Source organism: Cervus elaphus, chromosome 16, assembly GCF_910594005.1.
Source record: "Cervus elaphus chromosome 16, mCerEla1.1, whole genome shotgun sequence".
NCBI lineage: Eukaryota > Metazoa > Chordata > Mammalia > Artiodactyla > Cervidae > Cervus > Cervus elaphus.
The window spans coordinates 39,151,075-39,176,969 of record NC_057830.1 but is presented as its reverse complement, the minus strand read 5'-3'; the positions used below and the strand labels follow the sequence as shown (position 1 = coordinate 39,176,969).

At 38.3% G+C, this 25,895-nt stretch overlaps 1 protein-coding gene across 1 annotated transcript in view; it reads left to right on the top strand.

Annotated features, from left to right (window-relative positions):
• Nucleotides 1-25,895, top strand: part of ADAM28 (ADAM metallopeptidase domain 28) — a 72,408-nt gene that overhangs the window by 764 nt on the left and 45,749 nt on the right. The window contains exons 2-8 of the mRNA XM_043927715.1: nt 7,119-7,222; nt 12,634-12,710; nt 14,135-14,213; nt 15,746-15,822; nt 17,583-17,772; nt 22,142-22,213; nt 23,471-23,542. Coding sequence (XP_043783650.1) covers nt 7,119-7,222; nt 12,634-12,710; nt 14,135-14,213; nt 15,746-15,822; nt 17,583-17,772; nt 22,142-22,213; nt 23,471-23,542 — 671 coding nt within the window. The remainder of the gene's footprint in view (nt 1-7,118; nt 7,223-12,633; nt 12,711-14,134; nt 14,214-15,745; nt 15,823-17,582; nt 17,773-22,141; nt 22,214-23,470; nt 23,543-25,895) is intronic.

Genomic DNA, 25,895 nt, shown 5'->3' with positions numbered 1-25,895 from the left:
GAAATAAATATAATGCATTAGAAATAAACATTTCATATTTATAAAGCACTATAATATTATTTGATCAAAACAATGTTGCCATTAAGCTTAAGTTGATCATTCACTTCCATTTTTCTGGTTAGATCAAACATTTGTTGATTGAAAAAAAGGCGCAATATGAAATTTGTGAATCAAGCTTAATTGGGACAAAATGAGGACTATAGTGTGGGAGACAGCCTCTCAGATAACTGAGGAATTGCTCTCAAGAGGTGGGGCAGGGAGATCAGCATATAAGTGATCTTGTTAAAGGGGATGCATGCAATCAACCATACATTTGGGCAGAAGGTTGATCACAAGAAAGTTGCTGCTGGATGTCTCCATTAATGATTTTAGTGCTTTTCTAGATATGGGAAAATGCAAGAAATTAGGCTTATAATATCTTCTCCTAAAAGTATCTAACTATCTGATGGTCTGTTCTGCTAGGTTCTCCCAGAGCCAAGTGTCTCATTTCTCAAGTTTGCCCTGAACTCTTGTTTCAAGCTGTGTATTGAAGATCAGTTACTACAGTGGCTAGTGACTTCGTTCTTGTAGTACCAGATGGCAAGCAACAATCTTTAGTTTAAGAATTCAAAAGTAGGGACTTCCCTGGTGGTACAGTGGCTAAGACTCTACACTCTCAACGTAGGGGACCCTGGTCAGGGAACTGGATCCCACATGCTAAAAGTAAGAAGTTGGGATGCTGCAACTAGAGATCCTGAGTGCTACAAATAGGACCTAGCACAGCCAAATAAATATATTTATAAATATATGTGCATGCATGCTAAGTTGCTTCAGTCCATGAGATTCTCCAGGCAAGAATACTGGAATGAGTTGCTGTGACCTCTTCCAGGGGATCTTCCTGACCCAGGGGTTGAGCCCAAGTCTCTTACATCTCTGGCATTGGCAGGCAGATTCTTTACCACTAGAACCACCTGGGAAGCCCTTGTATGTTAGGTTGGATAACACATTTCCTTTGATTATTTCTGCTTCTAGACCTTGTTGAAGTCAGCACATTAGCTTCAGTGCCTAAGACTCCTTCCCTGGTAAACATTTTCTTGGGTTTTAGAATGTTTGTTGGGACCTAGAAATGAGACTAACTTATCAACAAGAAGGATGAGGTTAGGAAGGGAAAGACTCTCTTACCCCTTGCACCCACTCAGTATTTGTCACTAAAAATGATTTTCCTTTTACCCTGGTTTCTGATTTCTTCTATAGACCTGGGAAGGTTTTATATTACATCTTTCAGTATACAACAGTGTTAGGCAAGGAAAAAAAAAAGAAGGAAAGAAATTTTAAAAAGAGGGCATATATTTATACATATAGCTGATTCACCTTGCTGTGAAGCAGAAGCTAACACATTATAAAGTAACTATGCTCCAATAAAAATTAATTTAAAAAAATAATTGTGCTAGATATTTAAATTATTGACTTAGAATTCCTATTTTTTAAAAATCAAACTTACTAGACACCTTCTTTTCCCACATTTTCTGAAAATACAATCACTAAAAACTCTCTGAGGCCCTTTGCTTGGTTGAAACATAAGAATTGTTTGTGTACTAGCCTTATCCAACAGCATAAAGTTCAAGCTGGATCCATTGACAGAATAGCATAGCTGAGACTGGGTGCCACCCACATTATAGCCTTTTTGATGAAATTGGGCGTACCAACCAGTTCTGTTCCCCTGTCTTTGCATTCACAACTATTGCCCCAAGAGAGACAATATTTTTAGAAGTTGTGTCTAAAAGTACGATATCTCTGAATGCTTGGTGGTGGGGGACCAAGGTTCTGAAGTGGCTTTTGTGAGGATGGGGAGGAGAGTCCTTACAGAAAGCTCACCTGCCCCCCATCTTCCATCTGGGACAGAAAGCTCCCTCTCTTCTTACCTTCCAATGTGTATTTTCAAGAGTGTTTCTATGGTCACTGAAATACCCTGATATCATTCCCATATTAATTTCTTTTCCAGCCAAATGTAAGAAGTAGAACAATTTTCACTTTCCCATCTCCCTTTTTTTTTTGTCTGCCCTCATCACCCAGAGAATAAACAAGAGCCACTCCCAGCATACTTTTGCCCAGTTCTTAAATATGTGAAATTTAAAAGATGAGATAAATCAGGCCAACTGTTTGTAATGAGCTTTACAATCCCTCAAGAAAAATAACTTATGAGATTTCCTTGTGGAAAGGGGGAAAAAATTTAAAGAATGTGGCAGGTGCTTGGGGGTGAAGAACTGAGACCAAGGAAAAAGGTCTTTATTTCATCAGAATACCCAGGGAATATAGTACCTTTTGAAATCACTTTACTTCAAATTAGCAATTTCTTATTGCTTTCATCAGGTAACTAGAAGACTAACAAGAATATCTGTATTTTAATCTTAATAACCAAAATGATAGACTTAATTAAGATGTGTTTTTTCCCTTAGTGTCTGTACTTTTTTTTTATTACATAAAGTTTAAAATCATCAGATAGTTTGATGGGGTACAGAGAATTCCAGAACTTAAGTCAATGTCATTGCATAAACCCTGATTTGGGGCTCAACATCATGTGTTTAGTTTGGAAAGATACTTCTTTAAACAGTATCTTTGAAAATAAAATGAAAATATCACTATTACATACAAAAGGGCTAAACTCCAAAATGCTCCATGCATATTAAAAAATAAAGTAGCCTTCCAGATTAATGTCAGTTTTATTAATCTTGTAAACAAGATTTAACTTTTTCTAGAGACAGAGAAGAGCTTCCCAGGCGGTGCTAGTGGTAAAGAACCAACCTGCAAGTGTAGGGGACAAGACGGGGCTTTGACCCCCGGGTTGGGAAGATCCCCGGGAGGAGGGTGTGGCAGTCCGCTTCAGTATTCTTGCTGGAGAATCCCATGGATAGAGGAGCCTGGCAGGCTACAGTCTATAGTGTGGAAAACACTCAGACATGACTGAAGTGACTTAGCATGCACACAAGTAAAGACAGAGAGAGGAAGTAAAAGAGAGACAGAAACAGGAAGGAAGAAGGAAGGGAGGGAAGATTCTAGATTAAAAAAGGTAGAGAGACACGAAAATTAAATAAAATACCTGATCCTACACTGGACCCTACAATGGAATGAATAAAATACCAAAAAGGATATGACTGGGTCAATTGAAAAAATTGAAATATAGATGGTAAAGTCTTGGGTCAGTGTTAAATTTCTTAAATTTGATTGCTGGGCTATGGTGGTATAAGAGAATATTCTTATACTTAGGAAATATTGAAGTTTGTAGGAGTAAAGAATTATGGTGTATCTAATGTAACTACTCATCCTCAAATGTTTAGAAAAAAAGTTGTGTGTATATGTATATGTACACACATGTATATAACATATTTATATACGTGAGAGACTGAGAATATGCAAAATTTCAGTAAGAACAACCTTAAAACATTGTTGTTTTACAACAATGTGGCTTACAAGAATACTTTATTTCTCCCTTATCAGGATGTTTCGAAAAGGGTGAATCTGTGAATCAGGTAAATCTGGGCAAAGGATATAAAGATGTTGTTTGTACTATTCCTATTCTTGCAACTCTCATGTACATTTGAATTTATTTCCAAATAAAAAGTGCTTAACAGTCCAAAAATAAAAGATTTAACTTTTCTAGAACTATTAAACACTGAAAATAATGATCCAATCCAAACCCAAATAACAATTTTCTTTTTTGATCCAGTTCTGCTAGTTAGAACTAATCTAGTTTGTGGGTTCTGTGGGGGAGAAAAAATCAAGTGTTGAAATGAATTGGTGGAAACATATTGTGTTTTGTCTCAGATTTGTGGACTCCCTGGATAGCAGTTAGTTGTGATCATTCCACAGGCTTCAGAGTAATTAGCCTGATGTTCTCCAGCTGGGAGGAGACTGCGGTATCTCCATCACACTTAAGTATGAATGAGCCAAATAGCATTTGGGTCCATTGGCTCTCTTTTCCTGCTGTATAATCAGTTATATCTCAAGTCTCATTCTTTCAGGGGCTTTCTGGGTTTCAGAAAAAGAAGGGCTGTTAAGGGAAATTCTATCTGTTTTCCTTAGAGCTGTCCTGTGTTCTAAGAGCATGAAGAGCTGGAAATCTGTTCACTTCAAACTGAAGAAAATACGAGAGGTTGCTGGAAGCTTTAGAAAAACTCAGCTAGTTTGGTTTATTCATTGATTTAATTTGGTTGTCCATTGGAAGTGTTTGGCCATCAAACAAAGAGTTGCAAAGACATTTCTCCACAGATTTACATATTTAGACTTCACATTTAAGAGTCAGTTGGTGATTTCTGATTTCATGAAATGTTAGAATTTGGATTATGAACTGGGTGCATGGAGATCAATGTGGACATCAGAGAAAACTTGTCTTGGGTGGATTTGCCTGTTTCCACTCACCACCTCTGGTGGGGAGCATGTGAGCATTATCACCCTCTGCTTTTATAAAATAAAATTAATTGAATAGTTATTTTTTTATGACCTGAGGGCAGCTTGGACTAATATTCCCCATCAGAATAATGTGTATTATGAATGAAAGCCATTTTTCATGCAGCATTTTTAGAAGAGTTACTTTGGTTGCAGCATTGGTGGAATGTATGGCTTCATGAGCTCCACGTTAATGGGACTAATTGTGTCTATTGGACACAATCACCAGATAGCACATGGGTGCCTTTGGTGTATTTATACACAGAGTAATGGGAGGCTATAGGGAATTGTGTTTCTACCATCATTTAATTTCTGAGCAGAGTAATGTCTCTGATTTTTAATAAGCTGTCTAGATTTGTCATAGATTTTCTTCCAAGGAACAAGCATATTAAAAAGCAGAGACATTACTTTGCTGACAAAGGTCCATATAGTCAAAGCTATGGTTTTTCTAGTCGTCATGTATGGATGTGAGAACTGGACCGTAAAGAAGAGTGAATGCCAGAGAACTGATGCCTTTGAATGTGGTGCTGGAGAAGATGCTCCAGAGTCCCTTGGACTGCAAGGAAATCAAACCTGCAAGGAGATCAATCCTAAAGGAAATAAGTCCTGAATATTCACTTGAAGGACTGATGCTGAAGTAGCCAATACTTTGGCCACCTGATGAGAAGAGCCGACTCATTAGAAACGACCCTGATGCTGGGAAAGATTGAAGGCAGGAGGAGAAGCGGACAACAGAGGACAAGATGGTTGGATGGCATCACTGACTCAATGGACATGAACTTGAACAAGCCTGGTGTTCTGCAGTCCTGGGGTCACAAAAAGTTGGATGTGACTTAGCGACTGAGGGACTGAACAACAACAACAATGACAGTTTTCACCAGATGGAAAGAAAATGATTGATTTAATATTCCTTTAAGATTTTGAACTTCAGTTATGAACTTTTAAAACTAATGCTATTATTTTCCTTTACCAAAAATTAACTAGATAAAAATAGAAGATGCCCAGACTGCTTGAACTGTCCTTAGAAATCATTTAATTTGACCACATTTTCTGAACAATTAAAAAACCCAAACTAAACCCAAAGTTAACGTAAGTGTTGATGTCATGGCTTTAAGTGTTTTGGGAATGTTTTTAAAGGTAAATCTTCAGTCAGTGAAAGAAAAGCCATTTTGTTACTTAAGCACTCCATTTTGAACCCAATGAGCTCTTTGACAATTTAATCACTTTTTCTATCCTTCAGAGTTAAATGCAAATGGCTGTAAGAATGGTCAGATGAATGAAAACCATCCTAAAATGATAAAACAAAATCAACATCATTAGGCAATTTTGGAAAGTTTCTACTTTAGTTTCTGAAGAAACTTTGAGAAAATAAACATTTTTGTTCTCTGTAGCATCGCTGGGACAGGTATACATTCATGCAAGTTGATTAATGAAAAATACTGTTTTCTTTGCTATAAGATCAACCACAGTCACATAAACTTGTATTATCATAGAATTTAGGTTTGCCTATTTTATTTATTTATTTTTATTATTATAATTTTTAAATTTCTGGCTGCCTTGGGTCTTTTTCCTAGTACACAGGCTCTCAGCACATGTGATCTTAGTTCCCAGGCCAGGGATGAAACCCTTGTCTCCTGCATTGGCAGGCTGATTCTTAACCACTGGATCACCAGGGAAGGCCCTAGATTTACCTATTTTAATAAGCTAAGAATACCCTCTAGTCATTTAAAGCCTTTGCAGTCACAGTTAGGACCTAACTCTGGGTTGGCCAGAAGTTTGAAACCAAGTTGTATACCTTTATTTCCCTGTGCCTACATTCTGTGATGAACCATATGGGCAAATAAAAAAGAAAATAGAAAATTCTTGTGTTAGCTTTGGGAAATCTGAATTTCTCCAAAAAAAACCAAAAAACATGAAAACTTCTAGAAGCAACATTGATATGAGATCTCAAGATGCAGATAGAAAGTTGAAGCCTTCCAATTCTCTTTCAACATAACTGCAGGCTCAAAAATTTCCCTTCCTGACCAGTCCTAGTGTTCCAATTGTCTCCTTCTCCAATTTTCTTTTTCTTTTTTGGTATTTGTTTGCAAAAACATGAAGGTTTGTCTGTACTGCAAAAGCTGGCCCAATCCATGGAGCTGGTACTGGAGACTTTTCCTACTGATTCAGTTTCTTTCACTAGTAAAAAAAATATTGCTGTTGGAAAACCCAACAGAGATATACTTGAATCTGAAATGGCATCCATTCATTATTTAATTTTTATAATACCGTGTAATTTCAGAGTGCTTCGATTTGATTATTCTGACACTGATTAGCTTTCTGGAGCATTAGTTTGATTCCTTCTCTCCTGTCCTGGTTTTTGTCTGTACTGTTTGCTCCATTCCTCTAGGGGATCTTAGCGACAAAGAGAAGTGGGGAAATTCCAAAGAAACATATTTACTAAGCTGAGAAATTATGCTAAACTTTCAGTGGAAAAAATATCTGAAGATATAGGTTAAAGATATGAGAAAAGGAGCGGGTTTCTGATTTTGTTGGTTGTTTCTAAGGGTGGCACTTGTATAACTCTCTCATATAACTCAGTTAAAGCCCCTGCATGTGGCATCATTCATCAGCAATGCCATCAGCAAGGCCATTACCAAGTAGCCTATGTTAGTTCTGCTTGGCTGAATCTTCTCCAACTTTTTTTTTTTTTTCAGTAAATTCTATAAAAGAGCTTCCAGGAATGAAAAACTATGAAGTTGTTTATCCCAAAAGACTTCATCCGCTACGTAAAAGAGAAGTCAAGGATCCAGGTCAACAGGTACAACTTTTGATTTAATAAAGAATTTTGAATATATGTATATATATATATATATAAGCACACACAAATATATGGGCTTCCCAGGTGTTTCAGAGGTGAAGAATCCACCTACCAATGCAGAAGATTCTGGTTCTAGCCCTGGGTTGGGAAGATCCCCGGAAGAGGAAATGGCACCCCACTCTAGTATTTTTGCCTGGGAAATTCCATGGACAGAAGAGCCTGGTGAGCTTTAGTCCATGGGGTTGCAAATAGTCAGATATGACTTAGCAACTGAGCATGCCCATGTATCTCTCTCTCTCTATAATATAGATATAGATATAGATATACACACTTCCCTGGTGGCTCAGAGGGTAAAGCGTCTGCCTGCAATATGGGAGATGTGGGTTCAATCCCCAGTACCCTTGCCTGGAAAATCCCATGGACGCAGAAACCTGGTAGGCTACAGCCCATGGGGTCACAAAGAGTCGGACATGACTGAGCAACTTCACTTTCACTTTCATATATATATAAATATATTTCATATATAAGTATATACATTTTTTCTAGATAGACATATACACATTTGTGTATGTTTTTGACCAATATCTTTATTAATCTTCATGATAACCCAACATTCTATTATTAGCTTTATTTTGATGCTAAAATTCTGACAGTTGAAATAAACTATCCAAGGTCACACAGAGAGTAAACTTTAATTACTTATGGCAATTCATAATTCAGTCTGTTACTTTTAAAGAATTTTATACAGTATTTTTTATCTCTATCTATCATCATCTTTAGATACACGGTGGTGGTGGTTTAGTCAGTAAGTTGTGTCCAACTCTTGCGACCCCATGGACCCCTGCCAGGCTCCACATAGAAACAAAACTGTGAACACTAAAATTTAAGTAAAAAAATAAAATATTGTGGGTGAATGCATGCATAGATATGTAGTAAATTAGTATTAATTACTGTAATTAAACACAAAACTTACCCTGCTTTTTTCAAAAGAAGTGGTTATTAAAGTTTGTAGAATTCTTAGCACTTGACGAAAAAACATTCTCAGTCAAAAAACGGAAGCTGAAACATGATGATTCACTCCACAGAAATTTTCTAATTACCTACACCTGCAATTCTTCTGCTGAGAGCCAGGAAAATACAAATATATGAGATGGAAATAACTTTTACATCTACCTACTGTAAGATGAAACTCATGGGAAGTTCCTATTCCCCAACTGGACAAAGTTCCTCACAGGTTATTCTTTCTGACGCAAGCACATGTATAACAACTGAAGTCAGAGAAGACTCTGTTTCCCAAAATAATAGTCTCTCAACAAAACATTTCTGCTAAATTTATATAGGACCCATATGTACTGGCTTTTGAGTCAATATTACTTTCTTCAAAAGCTCTCTGGCAGTATCTAAAAAAATGCCAGCTACCTTTCTTACTGAGTATTTTGAGGTGGAAACCAAGTTCTTGGAAATGATCTTGGTGATTTCTATATTGAGACTTTTGGTATTCCTTGTGCAAATAATTAATTAGCAACTACTTGAAACATTGAGAATTTCTAATGCCTGACTTAGGGGACCTACATAGATCTCAATCTGAACTGATCACTTCTAAAGGCAATCTGCCTGCAGTGCAGGAGACGCAGGAGACATGGGCTTGATCCTTGTGTCAAAATAATCCCCCAGAGGAGGAGATGGCAACCCAATTACAGTATTCTTGCCAGGAAAGTCTCACAGACAGAGGGGCCTCATGGGCTACGGTCTGTGACTTTGCAAAGAGTCAGACACAACTGAGCACTCACTCACTTAAGGTAAAATAGAGGACTCTTGTACTTATTATTATACAACTGTGCCCCCTGCTGGACCAGAGCACTAAGGCACGAGCATTACCTGTCAGGTGTGCCAAGAACATGGCCCCATCTCTCTGACTTCATCACACTTGTTCAAGTCACTTAAGATTTGAGCTGGAGTGAAGTAATCCTTTGAAAACTTTTCTGGAGGAGGCACTAATAGCCAAGGTAGAATTTTGAAGATTTTATTCATGATTGTATTCTTGATTGTATGTTACATACATGGCATAAAGAGGTTTGAATAAGCTTTTGTGGGATAAGTGAGCAAATAAGTAAACAAATAGATGAATGAATAAGTGGAATACATTTCCTATATACCTCCATAGATGCATATTCAGCAAATACTTAGTCAAGGTCCCTGATGTTGAAACTTACATTCTGAAGTTGATCACTATTCTTCCTAGGATTCTGCCTTCAGATCACATACTTCCTTAGAGGCCAAACCCATCCTGCTGTCAGCCTGTGACCCAGAGTAGGATATCTGGTTACCACACTGTGCTGTGCTTAGTCACTCAGGCGTGTCCCACTCTGCGTGACCCCGCGGACTGTAGCCCACCAGGCTCCTCTGTCCACGGGGATTCTCCAGGCAAGGGTACTGGAGTGGGTTGCCATGCCCTCCTCCAGGGGATCTTCCCTACCGGGATTGAACCCAGGTCTCCCGTATTGCAGGCGGATTCTTTACAAACTGAGCCTCCTGGGAAGCCTGGCACCACAATGCCTCCCCTACAGTGCAAACAATTTCAGACCTTAACTCGGTCCAACAGGGTTTCTAGAGCTAAGATTACCATATGTTGTGATCACAGTTGTGCTACTAGAATTAACTCCCTGGACTTCTGGAGTTTCCTTGGTGTGATCACTTGCCATCCCAGAAGCATCCAGAACCATGACCTTCCCAATCCACCCAGTAGTCCTTACCCATGGTGTTTCCTAGAGGGAAATTTTATTTATATATCCCTGGGCCCAGCTAATCTTACTCTGTGGGCTCCAAGTCATTTCCTTCTAGTAGAATCTCTCCAAATCAAGGTGCCCACTTCCTCTCCCAACTCCTAATTCAGACACACTTCTTACTAGCAGGCCTTGTCCTTCACCATGAACTTCTACTTGAGAAGTGCAGTTGCAATGTTGCCCAGTCCTCACCGTCTAGCGCTCAGTCAACTCAGTCGTGTCTGATTCTTTGCAACCCCATGGTTGGTAGCCCATCAGGCTCCTTTGTCCATGGGATTTTCCAGGCAAGAAAATGGAGTGGGTGCCATTTCCTTCTCTAGGGGATCTTCCTGACCCAGGGATCAAACCCGTGTCTACCGTGTCTTCTGCCTTGGCAGGTGATTCTTTACCACTGAACCACCAGGGAAGCCCTCTTTCTCATAGTCTCTGGTTTTCTTCTTTGCTGTTTCCTTTCATCCATACCCTTGATGCTAATGTCAGCTAAAACTTCCATTCCACAATTATCTTTTCTGAAATAACCTCCAACTAATATTGGGTTGGCCAAAAGGTTCTTTTGTGTTTATATCAGAAAAACCCAAACAAACATTTTGGTCAACCCAATATTTTAGCTTACTATCCACCACAAACCTTTCATGACAGAAAATAGATATTTGAGAAGGCTCTTTTGTATGGAAGGTCAAATCTAGCATTCTCCTGATATTTTCATTCTATCTGGCCTTTCTTAAACCTGAACAAAAAGTGGTGACAATAATTCCCCATGACATTTGTTTTCAACCTTCAAGCTTTTTGCAGCTCCTGTTATTCATGAAAATGAACTGAATAACAACAGCTTCCCCTCATTTAGACCCACAGTGTAGGATATTTATGGTCCTGGCTTTTTAACACCAGATGAGCCTTCAAAAGCTGATCGCTTAAAGGAAATTTGGGCTGAAATAACTGACTTTGGAGATGGCAAATCCCTGTACAATATTTTGAATGGATGGCCCTTTCTTTTTTTAAAAAAAGTTTTATTTATTTTATTTATTATTATTATTTTGGCTGCGCTCGGTCTTTGTTGCAGTGCACAGGTTTCTCACTGCAGTAGCTTCTCTTGTTGTAAAGCATGGGCTATAAGGCTTGTGAGCTTCAGGAGCTGTGACATCATGGGCTCAGTAGCTGTGACTCATGGGCATAGTTGCAGCTACAGCATATGGAAACTTCTCGAAGCAGGGATCGAACCTGCGTCCCCTGCATTGGCAGGTGGATTCTTATCCACTTTGCCACCAGGGAGGTCTAGATGGCTCTAACTTTCTGTTGTCCTTGGATGAGCTCAGGTCCTATTCCCTTTCTCAGGAGAGGGAAGAGACAGGAAAGCTTGACCTTAAGTGCAACACAGCAGTGGAAACAACTCTCAGCCATAAGTGGTGCTCCATTGCATTTGGTCTGCCGTATTGGATCTCTTTAATAATAACAGTGTCCTGGCACTTCCCAGAGAATTGGTAGATATTATATGCCACCATGGCTTATAACCCTGCTTTGTAGAACAAAGTAAGAATTCAGTACATGATAACATCTTTTTAAAATCCTTTGATAGACACCTCTCTACTCCTGTATATATAAATCTAAACTTAAAATAGTTCTTTTCTACACAGTGTACTGGAAGTGACATTGTCTTCTCTTTCTGAACACCTGAGACTGTATTTTCTTCCTGATGACCTCCTCCTGCCCTCAAGTACAAATTTGTGTTATTTTTCCCATATTCTGTCCTCCACTTAGCCTTGAGAAGACCTATAGACCACATTAGTGAGGACTTTCTTGGTGGTACAGTAAGAAGAATCTGCCTACCAACGCAGGAGATAGGGGTTCGTTCTATCCCTGGTTGGGATGGTTCCACATGCCATGTGCACCACAACTACTGATCCCATTCTCCAGAGCCCTTGGGCTGCAACTACTGAAGCCTAGGTGCCATAGAGCCCATGCTCCTCAACAAGAGAAATCACCCCAATGAGAATCTTGTGCACCGCAATGAAGAGTAGCCCCCACTCACCACAACTAGACAAAGCGTGCACAGCAACAAAGACACAGCACTATCAAGAAAAGACGTTAGTGAGAGGCTTGCAGCTCTTTGGGTCTGTGTGCGTACTAATTTTTCTTCTCAAACCACTTCCCCATGCCGCATCACCTGTTCAATTCATATCTTAGCTTTCATCATTTCCTCAGGAAAGCCTTTCCTGCCCTTAAGATATCAGACATCCTACCCTGCTTCCATATTTATGCCCCTTATCACAGGCAACTCACTTTTATTGTGTCTTTTTCACAAGGCTATAAGTTTTCTGATAGTAGGTACCAATTTTTCCTGCTTAGAAGCCCATTCCCAGAATCAAACAGTGTCTGGCATGTAAACTGCACTCAGTCTTTGTAGAATGAGCAACTGGATGGATGGATAGATGACTTGGCATAAAGATCTCAGATAATTTGTCTTTTCAATTGGCAGTCGTTTGATTTGTTCAAAGCAACAGAAGTAGACGTTTGGGATTACAGCAATTACTGGGGGAAAAAAGCAGGCATTGTTTCTAGTGATGAACATAGCCAAATGAATATGTGTATGTATGTTTTTAATTGCCAATAAATGTTTGTGTATTTTTGCAGGAAAATTTTGAAACTGAATTGAAGTATGAAATGACGGTTAATGGAAAAATTGCAGTGCTTTACTTGAAAAAAAACAAGTAAGTGCCTATACTTCTGATGTTATTCTCACTGACAACCAGTTAGCATATGGAAAGTGTGCTAATTGAGTCTGTTACTACCTTGGGGCTCCTGGAAATCTTGGATATTCAGCTTTTACTCTCAATTGACCCAATGGGTTCCTTGAATATTTGTTCCTACTGAAGTAGTAGAGACACATTGAGTAAAACCACAGTTGACTAGCGTTCTGATAGTTGGAGTCATAAAACACAATGCAAGCAGACATATATTTTAGCAATTTCTATGAAATAGCATAGAGTTTTAAATCTTCCCATGCATTATTGCATTTTGTCCTTTTAACACTGAAAGATTAGAAAAAAGACATATATGTGTTAAATTTTAGAGCCAAAATTCGAGTCAGTGGTAAAATCAAAATCGGGATCCCCTAATTGCAACACCAATTTGCTTTCTACCCACATCCACCAACCTTCCATCTTCTCAAACATTCCATTGTCTCTGATTCCTTCAGTCAGTTCATCTAAATTCAACATTGCTTTTCGAACTTCACTGCCTCAGCTCCCATCCAGATCTTGATCATCCTATGTCTACACTATTTCCAAAGTAGTTTTTCCTAGTCCTACTCCTTCAAGCTTTTTTAATCCCTAAACTGTTCAATATAGGAACAGTGAGATGCTTTTCCCCCCTCAAATATTTTACAAAAAGTCACAACTGACTAGAGTATGGAAATAGTTTGATGCAACGGAAATTATACAGGCTTTGAATTCAGGCAGACCTGGATAGATTCTTTGTCACTATTTAATCTCATCTGAAATATAAGGAAGGTAATACTTATCTTGTTCGACTGTTGAAATGATTAAACATTACACATAATTTATCTATTCCAGCAGCCAGGATAGAGACAGTATCTAATACATATTGGTTACTCCATTTTCTCCTTGCCCTGCCTCTTTAAAAAAAAATATTCAGACTCCTATTTGCTGGTGAGGCCTTGAAAGAATTTTAAGAAGCTCAGTGGAAATGTTGAAAGGTCCCTAACTGCCAAGTGCAAGTCAATTTTCAATACACTTTCCACTGCTGCAATTGTTAACTGTTACTGGTAACTGACAAGGACTGGGTGAAAAAGGCAGTCATCTGAAGCTGGTGGTGGGGTGAACCTTGCTCTTCTCAGTCATTTTTATCAACCTTACCCATTTCAGTTCTATTTCTTCCTCTAATCACCCCTCTGACAAGCATGCAAAGTTTGATGAGGAAACAGACATTTTTGCACACTACTAAGGAATTTTCCTGCCCTTCTCACTCCCTCCAGTTTAAGTACCTCTTTCATGTTGGATTTGTCTTGGGGGACTAGGAGGAAAAGCTCACCACATCCAGGAAAATCTCTCAGTTGAATCACTGGACTTCGCAGTTAGCATGAATAAAAATGACATTTCTTTTTCTCCCCCAGGAATCTCCTTGCACCAGGCTACACGGAAACATATTATAATTCCAGTGGAAAGGCAGTCACCACGAGCCCACAGATCATGGTAAAGCAGAGTATCCTAGATTCACTGTTAATTGGGGGTGTGACCCACATACCCAGAGGCAGTGTCTTTGCCAGACAAGTAGTGAAAGTGAAATATATGTTGCTTTTTTCAGCTGTAATAATTCATAATTTTTTAATTTTTTTTACTGGAGTAGAGTTGATTTAGAACATTGTAAAGTTGCACAGCAACTTTCAGGTGTATAACAGAAGTGATTCAGTCATTCATATACATGTATCTGTTGTTTTCCAGATTCTTTTCACATATAGGTTATTAAGTAGATTTATTAAGTAGAGATTATTAAGTAGAGTTCCCTGTGCTATAGTTGATTATTATTATATATATAGTAGTAGGTATAAGATGTGGTACATATATATAATGGAATATTACTCAACCATTAAAAGAATTAAATTATTCTAATTGCAGGATATGGATGGACCTAGAGATTAAGTGAAGTAAGGCAGACAAAGATAAATATCATATGATATCACTTTGTGGAATCTAAATAAAAATGATTCAAATGAACTTACAAAACAGAAGCAGTAGTAATTCTTAATAGATCCTCCAACATTTTTACAGTTGGACAAGAACAAACCCATCCCTTGACCACCTTGGTAAGGCTTTCCTGCCTTCAAGCACTCCCTATAGGAGAGCAGGCAGAAGGAGCCTCTTGTTTTCATTAGAAAAATAAAGAATTACGTGTGTCTGGTGTTTTCAGTCAACGCCAATCACCTCTCCGTGTCATGTAGCCTCTCAAACTCAATCCTATATCCTCAACGTTAGAATTGCAGAATTCTGTGTTTTCCCTAAATAATTTCCACTTTGGACTCTTATTCAGAGAAGACAGGATGGAGAGGTATGAGGGATGTTTTATCTTTGCCATCTTTTCTGAGAAAGCTCTTCAAGAATTCTCTTCCATAGCAATGCAGAGGTTTATGTTGGCCAACATGCTGCCTGTCCCAAAGTAGAAAGGTGAATTTGACTGGACATCCACATGAAAAAGCATTAAGGTTGAGCATTTGCTTCAAGTGGAGACAGAGTTGTTATGTTAATATTAATCCAGTTAGCCTGATGGCACTCTTTGGATAAATCAAGAAACAACAACACAATCTGAATAATCCATTCATTGGAAAGAGCTTGTTGGTGTTAGGAAAACTCAATGAACAATTAATTATCCAGGGAAAGAATGAATGTCTGGTATTTCAGGGACTCAGGTTTTAAACTTACAGCTATGAGTTTGTTTCTTCCCAGACCCTATTCATCCCTGGCTTTCTTCTTCTGCAACAATAAAATTTGCAACAAGGTATAGTTAATGCCTCCTAGGCATTTGGGATCATCAACTAAACGATGAAAATTTTATCCACAAAAGGCTGGTTAAAAAAATTTTTTTTACAGCTTTAATTGACTGTTGTTTAGCATAAAATGGTTTGAAAACAGTTTTGATCCCATTTCAAGATTTCAAATTCAAATTTAGTTGCTGGTCTAAAATACATGCACACTTGTCCTTTGTCAACCCCCTTTGCCCTTTTTCCTAGGATAACTGTTATTACCAAGGACACATCGTTAATGAAAAAGTTTCTGATGCTAGCATCAGCACATGTAGAGGTCTAAGGTAAGGAAGGCTTCATGATGGTTTGTATGTTCCTGTGATGATGATGATGATGATGATATGTGTGAATAATCTAAAGAATCTCAAATATAATGAATTGTACTATAGTTGAGTTTGAATTCTAAAGACACAAAAATTTTGAAATTTGAAGGAAACATGGCTTTTCTTGATAGCAGTTTATAAATTACATCCCTGAATTGCTTGCAGAGTTGTGTTTGTTTGCTTGCTTGCTTTCAAAATATAGGTTATGGAGTCCTAGTTTTAGGGTCAGAGCCTATAGGGAATGAAACCTCTCTTCACTCTAAACGCTTTCTAGTGTGTTCTATCCATTCCTATGTCATCCATTTCTTTCTGGATGTTTATGACTTGCCATGTATCTGTCTACAATAAGATATCTCTTCTGATGCCCAGACTTGATTTTCTCATTTCCTCTTCCATAACTCTATATCTCTCCACATCTGGAGATTTCAAGGAAATCGCAATCTTAATATACTACAAATGATTTTCTTCCTAATGTGGTATTTTTCCAGGGATTTCCATCTCAGTGAATGTTATAGTCAACCAACCGCTTGCCTAATCCGGAGACCTAGGTTCTTTGATGACTTCTTGCCTTTCAAATACACATTTTCAATTCATTCAATGAACCCTGTTGATTATATGTTCTAAATATTCCCTGAGATTATTCACTATAGTCTCTCTCTGCTGCCACATCCTAGTCCCAACTGCCATCATCCTTTATGCAGACCACTGCAAGAAACCACCGAAGTGGAGCTTCCCTGTTGGTCCAGTGCCTCAGATTCCCTGTTTCTAATGCAGGGCACCCAGGTTTGATCCTTGGTCAGTAAACTAGATCCCACAAGCCACAGCTAAAAATCTCATATGCCACAACTAAGACCTGGCACAGTCAAATCAACAAAGTGGATAAATATTGAAATCGTCTAACTTTTCTCTCTACACCCACTCTTCTAATTCCATGTACACTTAGTCCAGTCTCCCTACTACTGTATGTTCTTAGACTTTTCCTTCTTAGCAATTATCTGCTGTAATTGTATATATTACATATACATCATATAATTATGTGTATTTGTAGATCCAATGTGATCATTTGATTCACTTCTGTCTTCCTCATTTTAATATAAGCTCCTTGAGATAAGGGAGTATGACTCTTTTCCTTTTTACCTTTTGCCCTTGCTCCAATGTCTAGTGAATAATGGGTGCTCCCTAAATAATGGTTAAGTGAATCCTAGCTCAGGATTTCAGCAGAGAGAAGTGAGAAGAAAATGATAATATTCATTGACTGTGTGCTTTGCATCTTATCTCCTTCAGCCTTTACAACTGTACTCTTCAGTAGATATTATCATTCCCATTTTGTAGATGGAGAAACTGAGGTTATGTGACTTTAAGTCATAGACCCAGAATTTTAACCCTTGCTATAAGTCTCTTTCATTGTCAGTGTACCTCTAGAGCAGACAACGCATGGGAATTGGAAGACCATTGGACTGAGGGTCACAAAATTTCCTTATAGCACCAGCTCTGACAGAGCAGTCTGACTGCAGTAGTCACTTCTCCCCAACGGGTCCAATTTCCTCATAGAGAAAACAAGTTTAGGTGATCTCTAAGGGTGTCTTCAGCTGTAATGTTATACTATATTCTACTGCCCTGAGTTTGGAATCCTTTGGTGATAGTCATTTTTTAGAGTCTACAAGTCTTTAACACTCAAAACTGGAATATTTTTAGGAAGCTTAGACTCTTCTGTTTTTCAGGGGTTACTTCAGTCAGGGAGATCAAAAGTACTTCATCGAACCATTAAGCCTCACAAACCAGGATGAACAGGAACACGCACTCTTCAAGCACGATCCTGAAGAGCAGAAGACTAACAGCTCCTGTGGGATGACTGACACAATCTGGGCACCTGGGACTCATCTGAAGGCAATACCGTCTACCAGTCTGGCTGTATGCCTACTTTTATTTTTTATTTTCAGTGTTCTTATGTATCTCATCCTGGTTGCTCTGGGTTCCCGTCCTATTAAATCCAACTACTGAAACTTTATAGTCATTGTTGAAACTAGCAGGTTACAGAGACATTAAAACCTCATTATACATTGATGATTTATTTAATAGGTACATATGGATCTGGAGAAGGAAATGGCAACCCACTCCAGTATTGTTACCTGGGAAATCCCGTGGACAGAAGAGCCTGGTGGGCTACAGTTCATGGGGTCACAAAGAGTTGGACATGATTTAGCGAATAAACAACAAAAATGACTGTTATTAACAATCTGTTGTGTTCAAGGGTTAAAAAGATGCATAGATATAATGCTGGTCTCCTAGAAGCAGACAACTTTCACAATGCTGCATCATACAACAATGGGATAAAGTATTATTATTGCTTTGAGATAAAATACCCTGTTGTCTCCATGAATGAATTTATTCAACAGATCTTTCTTAAACTACTGCTGTAAGTCTTGGGGATATGGCAGTGAGCAAAATAAATATGGGATCTGCAGCTTAGAATATTCTGTTATACCTGGAATTCAGCTTCTGGTCACACAAGAAAATGAACGTGGCTTGTGTTGGAAGTGTTAGTTGCTCAGTTGTGTCCAGCTCTATTTGACCCTATGTACTATTGCCTGCCATGCTCTTCTGTCCATGGAATTCTCCAGGCAAAAATACTGGAGTGGGTAGTCAGTACCAGAGGATGAGTCCAACCCGGGGAATGAACTCGGGTTTCCCACTTTTCAGGCAGATTCTTTATCTTCTGAGTCACCATGAAGCCAGCATGGAAACTATAAAATGTATACACAAAAACTTTTTCATCATTACCTTCATTTTCTTCAGGATATATTTCACATCCAATCATCTCTTATACATGTTCTCAGAATCCGTAAGACCTGGACAGAAGAGGTCTGAATAAAATAGAATATCTGTTGGATTCAATTTTCTGTGGGTTTAAATTCTACCAGGCTTCCCAGGTGGTTCAGCAGTAAAGAATCCACCTGCTATTGCAGGAGACACGCGTTTGATCCCTGGGTTGGGAAGATCCCCTGGAGGAGAAAATGGCAACCCACTGCAGTATTCTTGCTTGAAAAACCCCATCGACAGAAGAGCCTGTTGGGCTGCAGTCCATGAGGTCACCAAAAGGACACGACTGAGAGACAGGGTACTGAGCACTACGTCCTACCAGTGCTATGATATCTAAGGGCCCAGGAGAATCACTCTGAGCCATAAATTTCCATGAACATTGATCTCCTGGTTAAGCTTGATACAGGTCCCTAGTCTTTCTGTCTCAATTCCTTGCTAATCATGTGCAAATATCCTCACTCTCATGACATTTTACTGTTTCATTTTGGTACTCCTCTTCAGGTCCTCTCACTGTTATCCCACCTCTGCTGGACCACTAAATATTAGAGGCCTCATGTAGCTCAATCCTGCATCCCATTCTTTGCTTTATCTACATATCCTTCCTGGATAATCTCATCCAGTGCTATGTCTTATTTAAATAGGAACTTTGCACTAATTACCATCAAATGCATATCTCTAGCTTTGGCCTTAAGAGGCCAGACTGTTACGAGTAACTGCCTACTTGTTGCATCTAACTCTTGTCTGAATTTTTCATCTGGCCTCTTATCAATTACTACTGATTAAAGAGTTCAAGGACTTCCCTGGTGGCCAGTGGTTAAGACTCCTTGCTCCCAAGACAAGGGGCATGGGTTCAACCCCTGGTCAGAGAATTAAGACACTGCATACTGCATACCATATACACACACACACACACACACACACACAGAGTTCAAGAACTCAGGTCAGTAACAAATCTACTGTGAAACATGGTTTTTACTTTGTTTTGTGGAGAGAAAGAAACTGAAATGAGGGAAGCTTGGAATGTGCAGAGATGCAGCTCTGTTTGAGAAGCAAAGGACAGACTAGGTGCTGTGGTGACTCCTGGCTTTGAACCCTTGGTAAAGGAGGGGCTACTTATTGGGATAGGAATACAAGGAAACCAAAACAAAACCAGGCCCTAAGAGAATGCTGAAGTTAACATGTCTATTTCATGGCAGACTAGTGGAGAAAGTCCACTGTTCAAAAAATCTGAAGACTTTAGTTTTATTTTTAGCATTTCTATTAATTATTGTGTGTGCGTATATAAGTGATAAGTGAAAGTCGCTCAGTCGTGTCTGACTTTTTGCCACCCCATGGACTATAGAGTCCATGGAATATTCCAGGCCAGAATACTGGACTGGGTAGCCTTTCCCTTTTCCGGGGGATCTTCCCAACCCAGGGATGAACCCAGGTCTACTGCATTGCAGGTGGATTCTTTACCAGATGAGCCAAAAGGGAAGCCTCATTTTAGAAAAGGCAGAGGAACCAGAACATTTCATGCAAAGATGGGCACAATAAAGGACAGAAATGGTATGGACCTCACAGAAGCAGAAGATATTAAGAAGAGGTGGCAAGAATACACAGAAGAACTATACAAAAAAGATCTTCATGACCCAGATAATCACGATGGTGTGATCACCAACCTAGAGCCAGACATTCTAGCATAGGAAGTCAAGTGGGTCTTAGGAAGCATCACCATGAACAAAGCTAGTGGAGGTGATGGAATTCAGTTGAGCTATTTCAAATCCTAAAAGATGATGCTGTGAAAGTGCTGCACTCAATATGCCAGCATATTTGGAAAACTCAGCAGTGGCCACAGGACTGGAAAAGATCAGTTTTCATTCCAATCCCAAAGAAAGGCAATGCCAAATAATGCTCAAACTACTGCACAATTGCACTTATCTCACATGATAGTCAAGAATGCTCAAAATTCTCCAAGCCAGGCTTCAATACTATGTGAACCGTGAACTTCTAGATGTTCAAGCTGGTTTTAGAAAAGGCAGAGGAACCAGAGATCAAATTGCCAACATCCACTGGATCATTGAAAAAGCAAGAAAGTTCCAGAAAAATATCTACTTCTGCTTTATTGACTATGCCAAAGCCTTTGACTGTATATCACAATAAACTGTGGAAAATTCTTAAAGAGATGGGAATACCAGACCACCTGACTTGCCTCTTGAGAAATCTGTATGTGGGTCAGGAAGCAACAGTTAGTCCTGGACATGGAACAACAGACTGGTTCCAAATAGGAAAAGGAGTACGTAAAGGCTGTATGTTGTCACTCTGCTTATTTAATTTATATGCAGAGTACATCATGCGAAATGCTGGGCTGGATGAAGCACAAGCTGGAATCAAGATTGCCAGGAGAAAAAAAAAAAAAAGATTGCCGGGAGAAATATCAATCACGTCAGAGATGTAGATGACACCACCCTTATGGCAGAAAGCAAGGAAGAGTCTCTTGATGAAAGTGAAAGAGGAGAGTGAAAAAGTTGGCTTAAAACCCTACATTTGGAAAATAACAACATGGTATCTGGTCCCATCACTTCATGGCAAATAGATGGTGAAACATTGGAAACAGTGACAGACTTTATTTTCTTGGGCTGCAAAATCACTGCAGGTGGTGATTGCAGCCATGAAATTAAAAGACATTTGCTCCTTGGAATAAAAACCAACCTAGACAGCATATTAAAAAGCAGAGACATTACTTTACCAACAAAAGTCCATCTAGTCAAAGCTATGATTTTTCCAGTGGTCATGTATAGATGTGAGAGTTGGATTATAAAGAAAGCAGAGTGCCAAAGAATTGATGCTTTTGAACTGTGGTATTGGAGAAGACTCTTGAGAGTACCCTGAACTGCAAGGAGATCCAACCAGTCCATCCTAAAGGAAATCAGTCCTGAATATTCAACAGAAGGACTGATGCTGTAGTTGAAGCTCCAATACCTTAGCCATCTGATGGGAAGAACTGACTCATTTGCAAAGATCCTGATGCTGGGAAAGATTTAAGGCAGGAGGAGAAGGGAACGACAGAGGATGACATAGTTGGATGGAGTCACTGGCTTGATGGGCATGAGTTTGAGCAAGCTCTGGGAGTTGGTGATGGACAGGGAAGCCTGGCATGCTGCAGTCCATGGGGTCACAGAGTCGGACACGACTGAGTGACTGAACTGAACTGATTAATTAGTTATGCAATCCTTTACACTCTGGTAAAAATGAAGGGCCCAGATTAGAATATCACCAATGTCTCTTTTACCTATGACATTCTGAGTCTAGTATAAGGTGATTTTGGTGGTTAGTTAGAGTCAAAATGGCAGTATTGTCTTCCTTCTTTCCCAGGTACCAACCAACTCTTATTAAATTACACATTTCAAATTTAAGAATGATTCTTGCAGAGAGAGACATTGCCTTAGTAATTTTCCTTTTTATTTATTTTTTTTTACAGACATCCAAAGACCAGAAAGCTTGGGAAAAAAAGAAATATGTAGAATATTATTTGGTCCTGGACCATGGTGAGGTAATTATATCAGATAAATGAGTCTTTTAAAATGCTATACTGCATAAGTTTATTATGCAAGATATTAAATAATGGATATGTTCTTAAAATAATGAATATGAGCTATTCTTTTTTATAAATTTAGAAATTTGACATGCATTTAGGCTGATATGATTTTGCCTTTTAAGGAATGAGTACCTAACGTAATATGCCTAAACTGATCTTTTTGCACTATAATGCTCCTTTCTTATTGTCTCAAGAACTCCAAACTTATTTTCTAATTAAATTCGTTAGTCACTTGTTTTATGTTAAATAGTTAAATCATTGGTAAATTGAAGTTTATGCTTATCAGGGAGTGGTAAATTTTTAAAAGAGCTAATAGAATTTTCTGAAAAAGGCACTTTTGGGTAATGTTCATTCTTAATCTTTTTTTAAAAAATTTGAAATAAAGCTTTATTTACAAAAGCATGTCATGGGCCACATTGGGTTCTTAGTTTGCAGATGCCTGACCTAAAAGCCAGAATCCAAAGTGAAAGTTAAAGCTATTCGTTTGGCAAAACTAGCCTATAAAAGAATTAGGACCACAAACTGAGAAAAATCATTTGTAGCATGTGTGACTGATAAAAGCCTAGATTCTTAACTTGGAAAAATGTTCATCACAAAGAAAAGAAGACAAGGACTCTGATAGAAAACTCTGTAAAGAATTTTTCATTTAGTTATATAACACATGGAGCTTTGGTTACAGTTTTGAATGCATTTTAATATATTGATTGTTCTAAACCTGAATTCCACATATGTGATCACAAAGGAAAACTTATGTTATGATAATATAAGTTAATTCATTTTTGACCTCTCTTTTTATATAAAGTTTGACCCCTTATTATATAAAGTTATATATATATATACTTATTACATAAAGTTTTGACCTTTCTTATTATACTAAATTCATTTACTGCTCATATTTCTTTAAATGAATAGACTCTTCCTTGCACTAATTCTACACAGTTTAAGAAGCCATGGTATTTAACTGAAAATACTTCAGGAATAGTTCCTTAGAGCTTTACACTGAGATAGTACTTTATGGGATGAAACATCATCTTCTAAAGTGCTTTCATTTAGCTAGAGAAATAAAGAAGTGTTTTGTTTTTAATGTTTAAGGGCTAGCTTTTATAATTGATCATTAACTATAATAAGTAAAATTAGTGAAATTGCTATTTTTAACCTTCTAATTTCATTCATTTCTATCAATGTCTGTATTTTGTCTGTGTTGTTTTTTAGTTTAAAAAATACAGTCAAGATCTAGAGGAAATAAGAAAGAAGGTATTTGAGATGGTCAATTACATCAACATGGTATGATATATTTTATTGAGTGTTGTTTTAACAATTTGTTAGGTGGTGTCACTGGTCATTTCATGAGACAGGGAAGAAAAACCAATGCTTCTAAGAATATGGCTAACTGTCTCTTGAAAACTGTCCATAACTTTGGCTACTTCATTGAATATTAATATTACATGATAGAGAAGTATGTCACCTACTTGCCACGTTATTCGTAGGTCCATCAAGATTTAGAAGGTGGTTTTGTTTCATGGTCTTTGTTTTTCTAAAGCCCAGTAAGAAAATGCTGACATACAAATCCCAATAGAAAACCAAATGGAAAAACCAACTAACCAACCAATGAGATAAGCCAAACTCTGGTACAATAGCAGCTTTTGATACATTATCTCATTTAAACCTTGAACAACTCTAACATATTATTAAATCTAATTTATAGCTAATGAATTAGCTTCTAAGACACAAAATAACTTGCCTAAAATCACAAAGTTAGATAACAATAGAGAGAAGATTTTATCTTAGATTGGTTAGATTTCCAAGCCTATTTTCATTGTACAACTGTTGATTCAGTCTTTAAACATGATTTTATCATCTAATTTCCATTAAAATTATATTTATATCCCTTCTATTCAAACCTTGTTAGTTGAACATATAGTTAGCCTACTTAGTTGAAATGGCGGAGTCACCTGTGGTCCTGCAATTACTGTAACAATAGAAATGAAATGAAGGCGGACTCAGTGACCAAGGTCATATCTCATTTTCTCACCACAGAGAGTATGCTGACTCCTCTTAAGAGACCTCAAGAAGTGGCCATGTTTATTGAGCACTTACTTTGTGCCAAGTATTTTTCTAGATTATGGAAATAAAAAGGGGAACAAAACTGACAAATATCTCTTTCTTCAAGGCATTATTCTTCCCTTCAGGAAGTTAGCATTCTTGTTCAAAGAGGCAAACAAGTCAAATAAAGAGTGTGTAAGATGATGATATGTACTATAAAGAATAATAAAACAGTCTTAAAAAAGAGAGAGAAAGAGAAAGGAAGAGAAAGATTTACGTGTATGCACTGTGGTTTGGTGGTTTTGTTTTGTTTTGTTTTTCTTCTTTTTTGGCTATGTTAATTCTTTGTTGCAGCACTTAGGTTCTTCGTCGTGGCATGCACCCTACTCTAGTTGCAATGCATGGGCCCTCTGGTTATGGTGTGAGGGCTTCGTTGCCCTGCAGCATGTGGGATCTTAGTTCCCTGATCAGGGATCAAACTCCAATCCCCCTACATTGGAAGATGGTTTCTTTACCAGAGAACCACCAGTGAAGTTCTGCAATGAGATGTCTTGGGTGCTGTGTTAATAGGGAAGTCATCTCAAATAGGGTAATATTTGAGCAGAGACTTGTAGAAAAGAGACAGATCTAACACTAGGAAGAAAAAATGACCTGAGTGTCGAACCTAGATTGCCTTGCTTGAGGAGTAAGTGGAAAGCCAGGGCCAAGAGAGGGAGATGACATCTAAAGGTAGTGGTGGCCAAAACTTGAAGGCCCTAGTGAGCCTGTGTAAGGACTTTGCTATTTTTTTTTTAATAAAACATAGTTGATTGACAATGTTGTATTAATTTCTGCTGTATAGCAGTGATTCAGTTATACATTTACGTACATTCTTTTATATTCTTTCTCATTATGTTATCACAGGATAAACCATTGCAAAGTATGTTCCTTGTGCTATACAGTAGGACCTTGTTGTTTATCCATCCTATAAATAATAGCTTGCATCAGCTCATCTCAAACTCCTAATCCATCCCCCCCACACCACCCTCTCCCCCTTGGCAACTACAGGTCAGTTCTCTATGTCTGAGAGTCTGTTTCTGTTTCATGAGTCAGTTCATTTATGTTATATTTTAGATCTCACAGATAAGTGATCACAGATGGTATTTAGGATTTTGTTTTTCTTAATGAGTGAGGAAGACATTAGAAAGCCTAACCTGAGATGTGATATGTTTAGATCTGGGTTCTTAAAAGATGACTTTGGCTGTTCTGTTGAAGATAAACTGAAGGAGCGCAAGAGCAGAAACAAGGCCAGGTAGAGGAATTGTGTCATAATTCAGGCTAAGAGATGGTGGTGGCTTGAGAGAAATCAGTGATGGGTGACCTACTGGGAAGGTCTGATCTCTGGATAGAGTGACTTGAGTTTATAAGGTGGATGGGATATGAGAAACATAAAAAAAGAAAGAAGTCAGGTGACATCAAGGGTTTTGACCTGAGCAACTTCAAGAATGTGAAGCAATGGTGGGGGAACAATGGGAATGTTTCAGAGAAGAGATTAGGCTTTCCATTTTGGACACATCAACTTTGAGGTATCTTTTTGTACAAAGACTTCTAGGTG